Source organism: Crinia signifera, chromosome 1 (genome assembly GCF_055691185.1).
Source record: "Crinia signifera chromosome 1, ASM5569118v1, whole genome shotgun sequence".
Taxonomy (NCBI): domain Eukaryota; kingdom Metazoa; phylum Chordata; class Amphibia; order Anura; family Myobatrachidae; genus Crinia; species Crinia signifera.
This window is the reverse complement of record NC_139217.1, coordinates 291,178,210-291,199,067: the sequence shown is the minus strand read 5'-3', so window position 1 is coordinate 291,199,067 and position 20,858 is coordinate 291,178,210. Positions and strand designations below refer to the sequence as shown.

Below are 20,858 nucleotides of genomic sequence, written 5' to 3'. Positions count from 1 at the left end.
ATCCCCTAATATAGATGATCCTCAATTTACAAAAATATACTTTTTTAAACACAGTTCTTTATGTTAGATTAAACATGTCTAACTAGAAGGCCACTGTGCCTCTGCATAGCTGCACCCAACATGGATATTTCAACCCAGTTCAATTTTAGCACTCCAGATTGCTCAGTTCATAGAGAACAATAATTTAACTGTGAATACAGTACATCAATTATTATTCCCTTATGTTCAGAGCAAACATTTTACCAATAATAGATTGAATGTTATGCCTGTCTGTGGACAATGTTGTATTAAATATTACAATTACCATTATATAATACCACTAACCTGTATTTTTAGAAGAAACTCAGCAGCATTGATACCATCTGTGGCTATGAATTGAATGTCATCCTGCAGGGTCTCTGAGCCATCATGCCGGTACCTTGGGTAACAAGAGGGCACATTTACATACTAAATGTTAGTGGTCTTAATGTCATTTTATAAATGGTTATTGCAGATTTATTAAATCCCATTCAAACAGCTTGGCCAATGACATGCTGTTTGGATGAAATGGGGAAAAGCCTTCTTCTTTCTGTTATGCACATTATTCACAGTATTTTCAGTTTGAGCAATATCATCAAAGCAGATGTTTATTGCAATCAAAACAATGCAATTTCGTGACAAGATCAGTTCTTAACATTATCACTTTTGGATCACTAAGCTTAAAGCTTAAAGTGCATACACACCTATCCGGCATTGGCTAGTTCAAACACAACTGCCAATGCCAGCAGGCAACAAACAGCACATTTTGCAGCATGGCTCTTGTTAACGATCTGCTCCGTCATCTGTGCATGCATGGCTAGCATGCATTGGCCTCCGGGTGCAGCATGCACACGGTACGATAAAATGAGCGATATCACTCATAAGGGCTAAATTGAGCGATATTGATTATTTTAGCGCACAGTGAGCCAGATGTATCAAGCAAGTGGAGAGTGATAAACAGCCAGCCAATCAGCTCCTACCTATTATTTTTCAAACCCAGCCTGTCACATGGCAGGTAGGAGCTGATTGGCTGGCTGTTTATCACTCTCCATTTTATCACTTTTGAAGCTTGATACATCTGGCCCAGTGTATATGTATCTTTAGAGATATCTGTAACACAACTACAAATCTTAAAACTTTGACATATATTAAAACAATTATTGCAACAATCCTAACCTAACTTTTAACATGCTGAGGTCCAAGTGGCTGAATTGTTCTCCCTCCCTCATTGGTGTTCCGTCAAGTTGAAGTATGCCATGTAGCGGTGCTCTGTGCAGAATGATTCTAAGATGATTTTGCTTTGTGTCTTTGTCAGTGATATAAATATGATGCACTGTCATCTGCTGAAAGCCACCTTCTTCCACTCTCACTTCATGTGTTAATACCTGTCAAAAATAGGCTTTAAGTTATTCTAATACTTGTATAAAACCAAATCTACAAATTGCTTGAAAGCCAATGATGGCAGGCTACAAGCTTAGTCGGGCCTGTCCATTAAAATTAAGTAATTAGTTCAATTCTGTGTCACTGGTACACATTTTGAAGGTCCGGCGCTGGCGTTCTGACAGCAATTGGGATTCCGGCAGCTAGTATCTCGACCACTAGGAATATAACTGTATCCCATTACGGTATATGGTTCCTTTCTTCCCATTTGAAATCAATTTGTTACTGACAATACATTTCACATCTGGCCATTTATCAGCAATGATAAGAAAGCTTAAATATTCTTTTCAATGGCAACATTATAAAACTGGATACAACACCATAAACAAGCCCAGTACAATTGACATTATCATTGTACATGTGTTAAACATGCTCTCGAATGTTAAATTGCCATTAGTGGACCCAAAGGTTAGGTGGTCAAGTATTACATGATTATATACAATATAAATGCAAAGTATTCTAGCTAAATTAATATTAATCATATAAAATCTGTGTGCTATACAATATCTATTTTTAGTTCAGCAATAATTACAATAAGTGCTGTATATCCCAGTCCCGCTATACTAATGTAGGGTATACACCAGAACGACAAGGGCCCAATCCCATCAATCTAGATCCAATCCCGACCGATTGGATGTAGATTGTAGGTAGATTGGGCCCTTTTTTGCCTGTTCTGATCCGATCCTGATCCGATCCTGATCCGATCCTGATCCGGTCGGTCGTTATTCAGATCCTACCTGCAGAAGGTAGGATCTGAATAACGACCATACACCCGGGTGCAGGGCGCGATCGGATCGGAACCCGCTCACGGTGCACATCGTCAGCGGGCTGTGCGCTCCGCACAGGTCATTAGGAGGATGGGATCATTAGGTCGATATGGGTAAGGTCGACAGGGTCATTAGGTTGACATGGGTAAAGTCGACAGTGAAAAAGTTTACATGTTTTTTTTTTTAATTCACCCTTTTGAATTTCAGCAGAGTCAACATAAACACTAAAATGTACCACCGTGTCCCCTCACTATACTCACCTTGCTTTAGGCGCACTTTTTTATTCTTCCACCACGCCCTAGTGGATGGTAGGGAATGAAATACTGCCTGTTGGCACATGTCTTGTCGACATGGACACCGAAACATACCACCGTGTCCCCTCACATGGCTCGCTGCGATCGCTATGCTTCGGACATGGTGCCTCGCTGCGCTCGGCACACTATTTTATTCTCTCACCACGCCCTAGTGCATGAAATACCACCTGTCGGCACATGTTGGTTCAAAAAACAGTAAAAAAAAAAACATGTTGACCTTTTGACTGTCAACCTTCCCCATGTCGACCTCATGACCCTGTCGACCTAACCGTGTTGACCTAACTCATGTCGACCTAAAGTCATGTCGACCTACCTGCATTGTATGTCAACCTAGTGGTGTCGACCTAATGCTTGTTGACCTACTTGGTGGTGACCCAATGACCACATCCCACGGCACTGTAGAGCATGCTTTACAGTGTATACATACCATTAAATACAGTTTACAGTGTAATATATAATAAGATTTTTGTTACTAATTTCTATTTATACATTTGGGGGACACTGGATACCAAGATGGGGTTGTATAGTGATTGTGAGATGTATCCTCTTCCTCTAAATCCCATAGTGCAGAGCCCCTTAATTTTCTATTCTTACAATGCAGCTACATATTGCCTTATTGCTTCAATAGTCCATTTTCAGTGGTTATGTATAAATGCCATAAGCATAATTTATTTGTACAAAGACCAATTACAATGTCACCATTTCTAGTTGAACCTGAATAAAAGTAAATCTGGAAAGATATTTGGCACTGTGTCAGTACATGATAACATTAATATTTACTTTTGGGGGGGCTGTGCAGACTCCTGAATCAAATCATTGAACACTGTAGAATATATATATATATATATATATATATATATATATATATATATTGTATTTGATCATTATCCTGAACAGAATAGTCATGGTTGAGTGTAAAAAAGGAATTGGATAATAAAAGGAAACAATGTACAAAATACAAACGTCAATCTTATATTTTACGGGGATACAATGGCCCTTAAATCTATAGAAACTATATAAATATTATTAGAAAACTTGCAAAACGGGGGGGGGGGGGGGGGGGGTAATTATGGACTTTAATTATGGATTTTAAGAAAATACATAGACAGGTAAATGGAAAAATACACAAGAAATGAACAAGAGTTTGATTAAGAATTAATAATCCTTAACTCCTTTTACACTGTATATGTGCTCTCAAGAGGGGATCTTTAATAAGATGGAAGTTCTATTTCAGAGTGGATGTTGCTATGGGAAACCACAGTCTGCATAGTCTTCACAGCACTAAACAAAATATTTACGTTATCACATTTTGGTATTCGGTGTCACCCACTTACATGTCTTTAGTTGAAGTTAGGAAGAGCACTGATATATAAAATTACGACTTTTATCCCCACTGTGTCATTACATACCTGTGGTGGCTGATTGTCTACAGGCAGGATAGTAATATTGAAGCAAATTCCATGCAAGATACCTCCATTGCGGTTCTTAACTGATAACACAAACTTTATATGTAAAACATCAGGACCTATATCTTCTATTGGTGGCATATATGCAACTTTCATGTGACTCACAGCATGCTGCAAAATGAAGACATTCATATATGAAAAGTAATCCATCAATCAGAGTCCAGGATGTGTCATTCAACAAAGGACATGGAATATTGAGCAGAAATTGTCTGACTTTGGGCAGGGTTGCCTACACTCCTGGAATGGCCAGGAGGCTCACGAAAATAGGGTCGTCCCCCTCCCCCGCAGCAGTGTTAATTTCCCACGATTGCGGCTTTCCAGGGGAGGGGCGGGGCAAAAGATACAAATTGTGTTATTTGCAGTACTGGGGGGCAGGGCTTGAAGATGTCTACATCAGGCCCGCCCCCCGAAGTGCTGCTGACAGTCTCCTCACCGGGAGAAAGAAGACTTTAAAAGTAGGCAACCCTGGCTTGGGGCCTGATTCAGCATGGATTGCAAAAGCAGAATCTTTCTCTAATAGGCAAAACCATGTTGCACTGCAGGTGGGTCAAGTGTAACATGTTAGATTTATATTTGGGCGCGGTGTTTTCAACTGAATTCTAAATTGCATTGCAAGAATAAAGCAGCCAGTATTTACCCTGCACAGAACCAAAATAACTCACCCAAATCTCAAAACTCTCTCTCTCTCTGCACATTTGCTCAACCTGCAGTCAGTGTTCCCTCTAAGCTGTGCGCGCGCACACAACTCGTCAAGTGTGCGCACAGACATTACAACAGAGCGCACAAAGCAGCAGTGGTCCGTTTTTGCAGTTGTGGACTCAATTAATGTGTGTTTCACCCATTAACTACATTGTCTGCTAGGTTTTGAATGTTTAAATGTTTAATATAATTTTGAAGTAAAGTTAACACAAATGCTGAATGTCATTTTCCAGTTATATATAAGTGACGCACAAAAATTTCAATTTCCTTCAAAAGTTGCACAGCCAAAATCTTTTGCCTCACACAGCCTTCGTAAAATTAGAGGGAACATTGCCTGCAGTGCACATGATTTTGCCCATTAGAGAAAGATATTGCTTTTTGTGATCCATAATCATGTTTTGACATACTAAAAATAAAACTAGCTGCGCAGAACCTTACAGGTATGGGAAGTGGTATATATTAGCCGCTGACTGACTGGAAATAGCAAAATATTAAACTATTATGATAATGGCTATAACATAATTCCATTAATATATATATTTACTATATAGAAGTGGGCAGACCTTTATGTTTGGTTCCAAAACTAGGTTTGCATTTTGGTAAAAACTACACTGATGTGCTTTGATTTCTGGATACTATTATGCATCTGCATGCTTCACGTAACACTGGCAGAGAGCTCCTTTAAAACAAATGTGGCGAATGGTGCGCATGCACAGTTGTTCAATAATCGCTCAATTTCTGAATGATCTAATTAGAGATCCATGCTGAACCAGGCCCATGGATAGGTCTCATTGGTACTTGTTTCCTAGCATGGCCACACCGATTTGTATCAGGGTGATCGTGTCGAAAAAAATCGCGTTGGTCACGTCGCATGCGACCAAATCGCATGCGATGCGACCGACGTGATCGACCCGATTTTTACATTGAATCAAATGTGAATAGGGCCCCTGGGACCCTATTTTACATTGGATTCAATGTAAAGTATTCCCCAGACCCCCAATTTTACCCCCTCAATGGCACCCCACGATTGACGCCAACCCGAAGCGTGGCGAGCGCAGCGAGCCTGCGAGGGGCGGCGGTGCGCGTCCTCCGACCTTTTTATACCCCTACTATCCACGTCGGCGTGGAGTTGAGAATATAAAGTGTGGCGAGCACAGCGAGCCACCGAGCCCGAAGCGTGGTGAGCCCCGCGAGGGGACGCATATAACTTCACAGGTATACGCGTGCGCTCGCCACACTTTATATTCTCAACTCCACGCCGACGTGGATAGTAGGGGTATGAAAAGGTCAGAGGACGCGCAACGCCGCCCCTCGCGGGCTTGCTGCGCTCGCCATGCTTCGGGTTGGCGTCAATGACGCTCACAATGGGGTTGCGTAACTTTTGAACCATCACGGGGCCATATACAATGTGAAATGGGTCATATTGGCCCATTTCACATTGTTTCCTATGTAAAATGGACTTAATCAAGTCCATCTCATCTTGTGCCATTATAATGGCACAAGACCGACGCAATGCTCCCGATTTCAATGTTAAAAATATTTTAACATTGAAGCCTATGGCAAAATCGCGTCCATCGCGTCGGTCGCGTCGGGGGCCATGTTAATGCACGCGACCGACGCAATGCCCCCGATTTTGCCTTTGCCGGCAAAATGGACCTGATTTCAAAGGAAATCGGGTCAATCGCGTCCATCGTGTACCTTAACTTTAAGGTACACGATGGACGCGATTGTGGCCGTGGGAAACAAGTACCGTCTCATTTGATTAGGCCATGATTTAATTGTATACTTTTATAGAGCAACATAATTGGCATGAAAACTGGCATCTTTCATTTTTTTTTTAAATATACACTCAGCATGCCTGGTAGACATACTGTAGCAGTGAGAGGGCCAGATTCTATAAGCTTCAAAAGTGATAAAATGGACAGTGATAAACAGCCAGCCAATCAGCTCCTACCTGCCATGTCACAGACTGTGTTTGAAAAATGTCAAGCAGGAGCTGATTGGCTGGCTGTTTATCACTCTCCATTTTATCACTTTTGAAGCTTATAGAATCTGGCCCTTAGACATTTTAAAAACAACCGTAAAGGTGTGTACACACAGTGCAATATGGTCGCTGAGCAATTTTGGTTTAATATCTCTCAGCAATATATTGCTCAGTGTACCGTTTTCATCAGCAAATTTGGCCGAAATTTGCAAGCTATTCTATCTCTACCTCATTTTGACTAGAAATCAAATCGCTGGTCGCTGGTACACAGTGCATTGTGCGCCAGCGGCCAGCAATTTTTAGTCATTTCCTGGGACCAGTGACCATTAAGATCAGGAATGCTCTCCTAGCAATTTATCTCCAACGACAAAAAAACACACTGGCAATATGGTCGCTCAGCATCCATTTAGCCAGCGATAATGGCTTAAATCGCCCCGTGTGTACAGGGCTTAAGAAGGACGCTACTTTGATATTTGCCAAGACCACCCATGTCAAAATGATCGTGCATGCTATATTAAGTATCTAAAGACAGGTCTTACCTGGGTAAATGTTAATGCTATGTTAGCAGTGGGATCCTTTACAAATTTGGGGATGGTTTCTACTAGGACAATCTTCCCAGCTTCTAGATCACTGCTCAAATGAAGAGAAAAATGGAGGACTTAATTTTAAAAGGTATAAAGAAAGTTACACAATTAAATATTTAAAACAGGTAAAAAATGTCTGTTGATAAATAATGGGGATTATTCAGACCTTATCGCTGCTGTGAGAAATTGCAGCTTCCTGCGATCGTATAGCTGCCGCCTCTCCAGAGTGTAACCCTTCCCCGTGCAGTGTGTGAATTACTTCTTGTTGCACAACTGCAAATCCATTTGCAACTCACTCACCATCTAATTAATTTTCCACTGTGTGCAGTCCGTGCGTAACCCTGACTCTTCCACAACTCTGTGATAGGAACAGGCTGATCGATGCCAAAGCTGACGTCACACACCCTCCCTGAAAACGCCTGGGTATGCCTGCATTTGTCCTGGCGCTCCGCAAAAAAAAAGGCAGGTTACCACCCACAAATGGAGACTTGGGGGGTTAGTCCATTCTTTCTGACAAAATCCTTCTTAGATGGACAAAACCATGTGCACTGCGGGTGGGGCAGATGTAACTTGTGCAGAGAGAATTAGATTTGGGTGGGGTTTTTCTTCAAAGTGAGATCTATATTGAAGTGTAAAATCATGCAGTCAGTATTTTCCCTGCACAGAAACAAAATAACTCACCCAAATCTAATTCTCTCTGCACAAGTTACATCTGCCCCCCTGCAGTGCACATGGTTTTGTCCATCTAAGAAGGATTTTGTCAGAAAGAATGAACTAGAATAAACCCCTTCGTGTCAGTCAAACTGCCGGGTTGTGAATGAAAAAAGTCTGTGATTTTTGCCCCTGTGTGCCGTCATCACCATGCGAATTCGCACAGCAATGATCAGGTCATGATAACCCCAAATGTGTGTTAAAAGGCAAGGGGCTGAGTGATTGTCATTTCTGGGGTCAGTTAGCATTGATAAGTACTCTCACATTACTTGAAATACCCTTAATAACCCCATCAAATCTAGCAACTTAGTCCCAAAGGAATCCGAAGAGCTCTTATCCGGTATATTTCTTTTACTGTAAAGGGGGAGTACTTAAGAAGAGTAATCACGGCAACTTGGGGTCACCTGTGCATAGGGTTGCCGTAATACACCTTGCATCAGAGATACTACAGGTAAAGTGGCGGCTAGCCTTCAAGTCTCAATTTCACCTGGTTCAACTAAGCCATACAACCTGTGTAATTCCTATGTGTCTCTGAATAAAGGGTTTTGCATAGTTCTACCCACCTGCAATTGCAGTCATCAGGTTTCATGCATACTTGCAACTATAATGGGGCATACACAGGGTTCGATCCCAAAGGCCGTCGATACCGATTCCATATTGATGGCCGCCGGCACCCGGAGGGTTGCCGGAATCAAACAAAAGGGAGGGAGGGCGGCGGGGGGACTGCGTGCGGGGGGGAGGGAGGGGCGATGCGTCATAGAGCAGCATGTAACTACATTCGATCTACCAGATCAAAGCAGAAATAGATTTGCCAGGCAAGTCTTTTTCTGCTTTTGATCCTGGTGCTGCGGGGCCGTTCATCGGAATCCAATCAAGATGGAAGGCAGTTAACACTGTCCGAATTAGATTTGATTTTGATTCGATTTTGCTTCTAGAAGCAAAATCAAATCAAAAGCGTGTCCAAATCGAACCTTGTGTACACCCCTTAAAGCTCTGATGTGTCAATTTACAAAACAAAAAGTGAACTTGCTACTCTGGGTGTGGTATATTATGTCTACAATGTCTAGGTCCTCACCAAAAGATTAACATGCACAAGGTCGACAATGGAAAATGGTTGACACAAGCAAAAGGTAGACACAGGAAAAGTCGACACAAGGTCAATATGAGTTTTTCACTTTTTTTTGTGTCAGTATCGACATCTGAGCACCTGTCCCCACAATAAGGGTACCACATCCCCTTGCATGGCTTGCTTTATCATTACAAGTATTTATTTATAAGGTGAACGTGGAGCTGAGGAGCAGCTCTTTCATTGCATTTTATTACCTGGTAGAGGGTGATGAGCGACATGGTGGTGTAGTAACAGAATAAATAAGTTCCCTTTCTGGAGATTCGGTATCTATAAAGTGCAGATGTTTCTTTGTAATGTAAGCCATCTCAGTTTCTTTAAGAATCAAATGACGAACTGTTCCAGGGGCCTCCCTAGGAAGCTGATCATCCACTGGTGTTATATGTATGATCACAGACTAGAAAAGGAAAAGTATTGGGTGATTATTCCTGTCCAATGCACTGCAACTTAAATAAAATATAAGGGCGTATGTATTAATAATCAGGGGAACACTCCATTTTGCTGCAGATATTTTATATTTGAATGAAAAAATTAATGTAAATAGGGAAACGTGTTGGAACAGTGGTAGCGATCCAGCCTCATGCCCCCCACCCTGTGACTCTCCAGTTTAATTTCTCCTTACCCCATGTCTCTCTAGCATCATGCCCAGTGGCGCTTCAAGAAAGGAGGAGGCCCATGTGCAGTCTCCTCCATTGGAGCCCGCTCCTCTCTTTTGGCGGCAACGCCCTGGCTTGCAGTGCAGTATAGTCTGAGCAATAGTGCACTCATGACCTTATTCCCACAGGTGAGCAATGTTTTGCATATGCGCATGCACAGACACATTTCTACTCATGTGTAGACGCAGGGTGCATGCGGCCATGGCGAACAGGGTGTTCACTGGGCACACGCACCCAGGATAGTGGGTGTGGGGGGGGGGGGGGGGGGGCGTGCGACGGGCTGGGCGATTTCCCCATGGGAATGCCCAGCATTTCATGAGCATACTCATGAGAACACTGTGTGTTCCCATGCAAATTGGTCGGTGACACAGGTGTGGGGGCGGGCAGCTGACATCACCAGATTTCAGCTGTCCATCCCCTTCCTCCCAAGGGTGCACGTATATCTACGTGACCTGAGAGTCACTTAGATATACATGCACCTTCGCCATCATTCCATGGTCAGTGACCATGGAAAGATAGGGGTGGTTCCCCCTACCCTGTGAATGGATGTTTATGTTAAGCATCCATTCACAGCCAATGCGGGCGGACCCGCGCTGTGAGGGTGGGGACGGGTGGCCCAGTATTCACCGGGTGGGGTTTGGTGGACTCGCAAGGCTGAGAATTCACAGTCTTGTGAATCAACCAGAATAACCCCCTCAGACGTGCCCCTAATGTATGCCCAGCCTCATGCCACCCTGTGACTTTCCAGCCTCCTGCCCTTTGTGCCACTCCATTCTCATTACCCTTGTGTATCTCCAGCTTCATGACACATTTTGTCTCTCCTCCATCATAAAGGTGCAGCCTCATGCCTCCTGTGACTCTTCAGCCTCATGCCCCCCTGTATCTTTTCATTCTCTTTACCCTGTGTCTCTGCAGGCCCCTGCCCTTTGTCTCTCCTACATTACACCTATAATATATGCCCAGCCCCATGCCCACCATGACTTTATAATATCATCATATTCTTTTCATTCTCATGCCCCCATGTCTGCCCAGCCTTGTTGACCCCCTTATATCTCCCCTGCATCATGCCTCCCATGTCTCTCTAGCCTCATGCTACCCTCATGTCTCTGTAGCCTCCTTCCTCACGTGTATCCAACCTGGGGGGATGTATTCATAATCACACACCCCAAAGCTGCACAAAGAATTGTTGACAAAGTTGTTTTCAAACAGCTGCACATACCTGAGGTCCAGAGAGGTTAGGGGGGATATGACTGTCACAGAGAATAAACTCAAATGCATCTTCAAAAATTTCTCCTCCATGATGCTTATAGTATATAATGCCACTGAATAAATCTCTTTGCAGAAATGTGCTCACAGGATAAGCTTATAATTGAAATAAAGATAAAATGTATAAAAATAATAATAATAATAATAATATGTATATGTATATGTATATTTGTAGAGTTAGCCTAAAGAATATAATATAAATATTAACTTGTTTGCAAAGCAAAGAAAAATCATTTGCACAAATGTTCATTTTTTCTTTTAAATATAAAATTTGTAGTAGAACTTTTGTAGTATAAATTGGCTATATATGTTCTCCCAAATCATAGATCCACGTACGATATAAATGAGAAAAGTACAAACATATGTACTTGACTCAAGAGGGGAGTGGGGACTAATTTACCACTGCTAATAGCTTCACTTGGAGTATCCAATAAGCTCCTCTTATGGGGAATTATGCTTCAGTTGCTTCGGGTGGCTCAATCCCCATACACACTTGCCGATGCCAATGGGGAAGGGTGCAATGGTGGGGCAACGACAAGGGAAGCGACAGCCATTCTGCAGCCGCAACACGGCATCTGGCCCTTGGTGATATGGTAAAATATATATTTTACTATAGTGCCTAGTGTGTGTGGGGCTTTAGTCACCCAAAGCATAATCCATGAAAATCCAATCCTCGGAGCTCAGATTACCCATGAGATTGGGAGTTTTTCCTGGATTCCATTTGTTCTTGTGCAATCACAGGTCCTTTTTGTGGCAAAAGTGATAATGAACATCGGTCATAGGTTGCAATATCAAGCCATTAATATTGGCTGAAAACACAGCACATGTAATTGCATACCCCCAGTAACTGCAACTTGCTGACAGCAATCTGTTATGTGCAAGCACAGGAAAATAGAGTTATTTTAGATTTGGAATTTTTGCTTTTAACTTCTGAAAACAATAAAATGTTTTATCTTGTGTTATAAATCTCAGTATGATGTGTTATGTATGATGGGAAAAACCAGAAATTACATTATAAGTACCACACCTAATGCATTTTGTCCTGGTTTCTTCATAATGTTCCCAGCCACTGACTGCTTGGTAATATTGAAGTGAATATAGTCATCACTAGAGTCCATGTCCGAGGCACACAACATAGAGCCTTGAATGAGAATGGTTTGTCCTTCCAAGAGCTCAATGACAGTATTTGTGATGAGAAAAGGGGGACTGTCATCTTTAGGAAGGATGTTAATTGGAAACTTGTGACGAATGCTGTGGCGTCCATCAAATATTCTGAAAACCACAAAATCTTTGGTTGTGTCACTGTCATCATGATGGTAGCAGACAACTCCAGCCTGTATGTCCTTTATGGTGAACATGAATCCCTTGCCTCCTGAATGTAGAACAAATGAGATATTAGTATCAATTACATAAATATTAAATGAGAAATGTCAATTGTCTGTGAGTCTCTGAAACACTGCCATCTGCTGGCAGAGAGTAAAACTACATCTCTATCTCACAGGCTAGCTTTCAAAGCTTTTGTTAGACTACTAGTATATAATATCTATGATAAAAAGAAGAAGAACACGTATTATCCCTTCTGGGGCAGGTGAAGGTAAGTCTATTCTTGTAGCTATGACACTTTTACAGGTTCTATGTAGTTCCATACACACTGGGCAATTTTATGACCATTTTTGTGATTTTTCCCAAGCGTGGACGTCTTTCCATAGCAGGACGCTATGGAAAGCTGTCCACCCCGTCGCCTATATGTGGGTAATACCAGCAGCTGAGTGGTCGGGCCAGCGATGATGCAGGAGAGCGCATCAGTGCTCACCGCTCATCACTGCCCCATACACACTGGGCGGCTTTCAAGCTGAAAGCAGCTCAAACGAGTAAACTGAGCTACTAAGCTCAAAATCACCCAGTGTGTATGGGCTGTTAATGTTATTTTATGCATACTTTAATACTTAAAACATGTATGTAGATGCTGTGCATGTAGATACTACAATAAAGCACAGGGAAACATTGATTTGTGTATAGTACTATAATATATGTATATGTTGGTTTTTTTTTGGTGTGATTAACAAGTATGTAGGAACTGATAGAAAAGAGTGCACGGTGCATACTACTAATGGGTTACACATACACAGACTCTTCACTAATGTAAGATCACACATCACTGATTCCAGATTTGTTAATGTCCATTGCCATTTGTCAAAGTTCCATACCAATTTGTAGAACTTATTTGTGTAAAAGCTGAGCCACGTAAACTACAAGATTTTCCCTAATCTCTCAATTTTTCAGTTCAACGATTTGTTCCGGGCCTGTGGAAATTCAATTTATTTTGAATATTTAATAGCCAGAGGATTACAGACTATCAACTCAAATCTGACATCTAGGTGGATTTACAAGTCTGCTATTTAGGGGTTTAGCAGAATTAAATAAGGTGACTTCTAACCTCTCCAGTGATCAAGAGGCTTAAAACATATTGCAGTACTGTGCTTCAACTCAAAAGACTGCAAGAGTGTCATATTTTCAGGGTGGAATTCAGGCGATAATGTGAGAATTAGAAGAATCCAATATTTATCATTTAGGAGAGCAAATACTCTGCAGGACTGGATGTAGAGCCTACTTGGCAGTGGAAGAACAGTAGCAGGTGTGACTTTAGATTTAGTGTTGCTAGAAGATATAGTACATTTTGTTCAGAGTTCAGTTGGTTCCTTGGGTTTGTTTCAAGTAGCAGGAAGCAAAATAGTAACACCAATAAAAAGTCACATAACATGGAGTTATCCACAACATGGATCCAGACATTATGGGGGTTATTCTGGTTCACTCCTTCCACAAATTCCTTCTTAGATGGACAAAACCATGTGCACTGCAGAGGGGCAGATGTAACATGTGCAGAGTGTCATTAAGTTCTGTGAAGAATGGTTCATGTGACCCGACCACATTGGACCATTGTTCTTTATTCACAACTAAATTCAGTTGTGCTGAGCAGTATTTGTGTTGCAATTGGACAATAATAACCAGCTCTGTGGAATTCTTGTCTGAGAATTTTGTACACAGTTGCTGCTCATGCACAGTGTAAAGTTGTCAGTCAATTGTTCTTCAGTTGCTCATCTGTTTAGCTTTGTATTTTGAACAAAGGTAAAAACTGTTGCAAAATGCTGTCCTTTGGAATGCTAAATAACAAAATTCTTTCATGTTCCGAAACTGAAATAGGAACTGTAGTCTCCAGCAACTAATGTGTGAACCACCAGCTCAGCTGGGCTGGCAATTCTGGCAATTTCCAAAAAGGATGATGGGAAGGAGCAGCGTCAAGCCGTCTGGAGGCTTGGTCAAGAGGTACCACCCCCTGGCGCTCTGTTTAGATGGCAAGCTTTCTGTAACTTCCATGTGCAATGTGGCATCATGATGTCACATCAGACAATAATGGGTACAATGCAAGTCCATATCCCCAGGACTTGCGGCACACCCTCACGTTTCACAGCCAAGTCCCTTTTTTTTGTATACAGAATAAATGCTGTAGCTGATTACTAGCTCCAGTCCATCCATGAACACCAGCCTTCTATGTCTCACTCTAGTGACACCATTTCCTACTCATAAAAATGCCTTGCTACTGTATCTTCAAATTGCTTTATTCAGGAAGTCATTGGCAATCTTTTACCTTTAATTTGCTACATAGTGGCCTTTATTCAGATCTGATTGCAGTACAAATTTGTTTGGAAAATGGGCAAAACCATGTGCACTGCAGGTGGGGCAGATGTGACATGTGCGGAGAGAGTTAAATTTGGGTGGGGTGTGTTGAAACTGAAATCTAAATTGCAGTGTAAAAATAATGCAGACAGTATTTACCCTGCACAGAAACAAAATAACTCACACAAATCTAACTCTCTATACATGTCTGGCCCACCTGCAGTGCACATGGTTTTGCCCATTTTCCAAACACATTTGTACTGCAATCAGATCTGAATAAGGGCCAGTGTCTTCAAACCCACACAGGTAATATACATAGTAATGTAGGGTACACACCAGAATGATCATGAGCAGATTGTGAGATGACCATACGATGGTCGCACGATCTGTTGACGATCTGCTCACGATCCGATCACGATCTGTGCCCAATCGTTTTCAAATCCTGACTGCAGCAGGTAGGATCTGCAAAACGACCAAATGACCAGCGGGGATGCGCATCAGATCGGAATCAGATCTAAAACCTGCCCAAACATGCCCAATTTACATACAATCGGTCGAGATTGTATCGAAATTGGGGGAATTTTAGCCAAATCGTTCTGGTGTGTACCAAGCATAACAGTAAAACATGACACATCATGTAAACAAAATGTAAGTTAACATATCATAGGAATAACACAGCAATAAGACAACAAGTGAGGTACTGTAGGACTTGCTGTATCTTGATGAGCAAGTGGAGGTGAACAAAAGATCAACATGTGCCTAATAAAGGGGAGAAGACAGCATTAAAGTCACTGAATGGGACAAAGATATAAAAGTGGTCAATAGGGGCGAGATGTAATAGGATGCGATTTTTAGTCATGTTTTAAACTCGCACTAAATCACATATTCTTAATTGGAAGCCACAAGCACTGATTTTGCATATTTCATTGGCCATAAATAACTTGAATTGATTCTGGACCACCAACCTGAGGCACCCCTGCAAGTGCTCCAAGGCACCCCAGGGAGCCTAGGCGCAGTTTGGGAACCACTTTTGTAAGGAAATATGATTACAATTTAATATACAACCTATGGAAACAAAGTTATGCATAATAGTCATACAGTATGTTTTATAATAAAATATGTAAAACAGATTTGGAATGGACATGAGAAAATGTAAACTTTTACCTCTTAAAGTAATACGTCCATGCTGCAAGCCATCCACAATAACCAGACGAACTGCATTGATATTATCATTATCTACCACTTGAAACTGTTCCCATGTGATTGCTCGAGACTGACCTTCCAAGAGATCAAGACCTATACAAGGCAGATTAATTAGCAGATTATTTCTAAATTAGACTGCCAGCTGAGATTTTCCTCAAAATAAAAAATTGGATAACACCCTAATTACCATGTAAGCCCACAGAGGGAAATGTAATAAAAGTGTTTGGTATTTTGGTAGATTTTATGTTGATTTTGCAATCTGCCCATTTACTCAAGGCCAAACCATCAATATAAAACCCGAAAAACTGACTTTAGTAGAACTACGGGGGGGTCATTACATGTCAAATAACTCAGAAAAATCTTATTATGACATCCACCGACTTTTCATGAAATTGGGTACACTAGATAATGCCACATAGCTACAAAGCCCATGTAAGATTTTTTTTCAGTCTGATAGTTTTTTAGATATAGGGGTCAAAGTTTCAAATATGTGCTCATGTGGAATTTTGTATATGTAAAAAATATTCTATCTTACTGCTTAATTCATATATTACTTTGAAATGTTAAATAATTGTCAATCAAAATATGGAGATTCCATACCTCCCAACATTGTTTAGTGAGAAGTCAGGAATCCTGCACTTTGAATAGACGTGCCCTTCAGAAAAGAGCCTCTGCAAAAGGGAGAGTAACTTCCTGGGAATTCTGCAATCATGAACCACACCTCCTGTTTTTGTCACTGTGGGGGCATGCTCAGCATTCTGTCTGCTGCTGACCATGCCTCCAGTCCCTCTGTCTCCCGTAAATAGTAGGGTCGGTGGGAAAGGTGAGGTGCCAGGACGGAGTAGAACAGCATCAACCACGGGACCAGAAGGTCAGAAAGTCCCAGCGACTTCTGCAGCTACGGTTAGCAACAGAGGTGAAAGTCAGCCAGATGATGGAGGCTCAGGCAAAAAGGAAAGAGAACAATAAGAGGCATCATAGGAACCAGAGCAGTGAGGTGCATCTCCCTCCTAAAGCAGCCTCTTTACCAGCACTGGAGGGCCAGGTTAGCAGCCACAACCAAGTGGTAAAAGTGCTCCAACCTTAAGGGTTATCAGGAGCCAGCCCCATAGCCTAACCCTAGTCATAAATCACACCCCCACAAACCCCGCAGCCTAACCCTAACCATACACCCTCCCACACACACACACACTGAAATGACACACCATGGTTAATACTAGGACACAATAAATAGCCCGCTATTTACACATTTGTCACACTTTGGATAACTACTTAGAATACTATTTCAAATTCAATTATGACTATACCATTTTTTTTAAATAAATTAATTGTTGCTACCAAAAAAAGCAATATTAATTATTTGAAAATCAATTAAATTTATTGTGAATACTCACCCATATTCCAAGATACACGGGGGGCATTTGTGTCAGTTGTTCTAATAGATATATGAACTGTGATGGGAGAACTCCTTTCAAAAAAGAAATCGTGAACTTCAAACTCCACCTATAAATGGACAATGTCTTAGGATTGTAGTTAAATAAATTAATAACCAAATGTATTATATGATATTAATAGATTGTATATAATATGCCAAAAGACCAGCAGTCTTCATCTAATATTGACATACATATTTATTTGGATGTTTCAGTCTCCTATGGAGAGTTTCATCAAGGGGGATATTGTTGAAACCTGGCAAGTACTACTGAGCAGCTCCTACAGGAAGGGGGGGGAGGTGTCAGTGCCGGCAACAGATATGTTATGTTGGGGCCCCACACAGTGATATCTCTGGGGATCTCCAACCCCGCCGCCCTTGGTGTTAGGTGTGTGGCATCATGGGGAAGAAGAGTGGTCACATAATAGTACTAATTCACATTACACCACACAGTAGTGTCCATTATTGAACCCACATCCTGAGCTATATCACACTGAAGCATTCCCTAACCTTGCAACTTGCACTTTATTGAAATGATGGGCTCACTTACTATATGGCCTGTGCTCTATCCCTCTGACCTCACCTTGCAACCTGCACTCTGTACCACTGACACACTCCTTCACCCCATAACCCAAGCTCTCTATCACACTGTCTCTCTCTCTCTCTCTCTCTCTCACCATGCAAACTGCATTGTCACACTGATGTGCTCCCTCACCTTGCAAGCTGAGCTCTATCTAACTGACATATACATAGTTACTGTTACCAGCTGCCTCTGGCTGCTCTCTTTAATTATACTCTAACAGCCTGACTGCATGATTCCTGTCTTCAGCCCCAGCTGCTGCATAATCATCAGTTTAGAGCAGGCATGTCCAACGTTGACCCTCCAGATGTTTTGAAACTACACATCCCAGCATGCTTTGCAATAGTTTTAGCATTCTCTAATAGCAAAACTGTGGCAAAGCATGCTGGGATGTGTAGTTTCAAAACATCTGGAGGGCCAACGTTGGACATGCCTGGTTTAGAGCTATGTGCCTGGCTGCCCAGCTGCAGTGAATTTATGTATCAGGAGGCTTGTCCTTTCCTAGCCATCCTGAATGGGACTTGTTCCCTATATTACCCATCCTGCCCTAGACTCAATGCTGGTTATCCATGATCCTGAACATATCTCGACAATGCCTGTGTAACTCTCATCAACTCTGAAACTACCCTGTTAACCCTGATCCTGAACAGATCCGGATTAAACCTGTGTTCTTTGAACAACCCTGACATACCTTGAGCTGTAATCCTGAGATACTTTGAGCTTGCTGTTACTCTGCTAGTGCCTGAACCTGTGTATTCCAGCCTACACTGCCTAGGTTAAGAGCTTCTGTTTGTGTAGTAACCAAATCTGCCTCACAGTCTGGGCGCTGTGAGCGTCGATTCTGCTATCTTTTTGCCTGTTTACCTGTCTGTTACCGGTACTGTGTCGCTATTAGTGATTACTTCCACATACCAGCCCTGCCTGGAATACACAAATGTTGTCTAACTATTGCCAGATGCGTACACTTGTGTACTTGCATGGGACTCAGTACCTGTATGTGAATGTTTCTGTCCAATGAAGGTACTGTAATCTTAAAAATATTAAAACATATTTAATAAAAATTATATTAAACTATAGAAATACAACTGGACCAGTAGCGATTGCACATATCCTACTTACACAGATTATGCAACTGTTCATTTACCTCCAAATTTCTTCTTTCAGTGTGACTGCTGTTGGGTGGCTGATACGCTATGAGCATCTCATTCAGGTCTCTCCAAGTGAAAGACGTTATGGGCTTGGTGTGATCATTCAGGTTTGTAATGAATCCCTCACGTGGAGGGTCTGTAATGTTGAAGATTAGCAGAGGTTTGCTTGTTTCACTGTCCTCGGCATCGACTGCAGCTGTGGTCAATGGAGTGAGAATGAACTGATCCACTTCTAAGATAAACATTGACATGAATGCGGCTTTGGGGATCTGATTGGGCATTGCATCCTGAATGTGGACTGGAATCCAAGCACATTCTGACTGAAAAAGGTACAAATGTATTTCACAAAATTAATATACTCTTGAATTCAAAAGATCATGTTTTAAAGCATTCAATCAATGAAAGTACTATGAAAATGTATCAATCCATATCATTAAAGGGTCCTGGACTCTATATCTTGCTATGCTGCATAATACAATGCTCTTATTATATTTATATATTATTATTATTTATTTATTTTACAGTTTCTTATATAGTGCAGCAGATTCCGTTGCGCTTTACAATAGTAGACAGCCATAAAAAAAACTAGGTAACAACAGACAGACTTGGAGGTAAGAGGGCCCTGCTGCAAGCTTACACTCTATAGGGATATAGGAGGGAAACACAAGGACAGGCACCAGTAATAGCATACCAGTCCCACCAAGTTACAAGTCCAGAAGGGAAGCTATATAATACATAACTGCCTAATGCCCCCCCCCATACACGGTCCGTTTTTTCGGTCCGTTCTGTACTTTTAAAGTACACATCGGATCGGATCGCATCCCTAGTACATGCAGTGTGCATGCACTGCAATCCGTTCCAATGTGTACCTAGTACAAAAAGTATGTGCAGCACATACTTTTTGTACTGTACTATGTGATGCGCGGGAGCATGCATCGCATAGTACAGAACAGAGCCCTACACAACGGACCGTGTATTTACTCCTTTAGAGGGTTAAGCGTGTAGAACAGTGGTCAGGGAACTCGGTCCTCATTACCCCACACAGTGCATGTTTTACTGGTAACCCAGCAGGTGCACAGGTGTACTAATTACTCACAGACACATTTAATAAGGTCCGCAGGTGGAGTTAATTATTTCACTTGTGATTCTGTGAGGAGACCTGCAAAACATGCACTGAGTGGGGTGATGAGGACCGAGTTCCCTGACCACTGGTGTAGAACTTAACCCCTTCCCGACATATGACGTACATTTACGTCATATGTCGGTTGCGGGGGAATCAAGCCAGCTCACGGAGTGAGCTGGCTTGAAAGAGAGCAGGTAATGGCTGTATATTACAGCCAGGTACCTGCTCTCACGGCCACGAGCGGCGAGTTCGCCGATCGTGGCCGTTTAACCCTTTAAGCACCGCGGGCAAAGCGCCCGCAGTGCTTAAATAGCTGATCGGAGGGGGGGCGCCCCCCTCCGGCACCGATCGGGGCCCCCCGCGGCGAGATCGGAGGGTGCCGATCGGTTGCCATGGTAGCCAGGGGTCTAATGTAGACCCCTGTGCTGGCCGTGTCAGTATTCCTATTACATCCTGCCTGAGGCAGGATGTAATAGAAAGTGCTGAAAATCACTATGTTCAGCCATAGAGCTCTATGGCTGAACCTAGTACAGGCGATCGCGCCCCCTAGTGGTCAAGTACACTAGGGGGCCTTGTAGTAAAAGTAAAAAAAAAAAAATAATAAGTTTAAAAATAAAAAAAAATAAAAAAATATTAAAAGTTCAAATCACCCCCCTTTCCCCATTT

At 42.1% G+C, this 20,858-nt stretch overlaps 1 protein-coding gene across 6 annotated transcripts in view; it reads right to left on the bottom strand.

The window, feature by feature from the left end:
- Nucleotides 1-20,858, bottom strand: part of FREM1 (FRAS1 related extracellular matrix 1) — a 232,723-nt gene that overhangs the window by 123,396 nt on the left and 88,469 nt on the right. For 5 of the 6 annotated variants that reach the window (XM_083185893.1, XM_083185856.1, XM_083185865.1 and 2 more), the window contains 10 exons: nucleotides 19,066-19,389; nucleotides 17,304-17,412; nucleotides 15,871-16,002; nucleotides 12,059-12,403; nucleotides 10,985-11,127; nucleotides 9,307-9,506; nucleotides 7,228-7,318; nucleotides 3,949-4,116; nucleotides 1,195-1,403; nucleotides 325-418 (listed from right to left, as the gene is read on the bottom strand). In XM_083185893.1, coding sequence (XP_083042019.1) covers nucleotides 325-418; nucleotides 1,195-1,403; nucleotides 3,949-4,116; nucleotides 7,228-7,318; nucleotides 9,307-9,506; nucleotides 10,985-11,127; nucleotides 12,059-12,403; nucleotides 15,871-16,002; nucleotides 17,304-17,412; nucleotides 19,066-19,389 — 1,815 coding nt within the window. The remainder of the gene's footprint in view (nucleotides 1-324; nucleotides 419-1,194; nucleotides 1,404-3,948; nucleotides 4,117-7,227; nucleotides 7,319-9,306; nucleotides 9,507-10,984; nucleotides 11,128-12,058; nucleotides 12,404-15,870; nucleotides 16,003-17,303; nucleotides 17,413-19,065; nucleotides 19,390-20,858) is intronic. The other variant, XR_014473687.1, reaches the window with a different exon arrangement.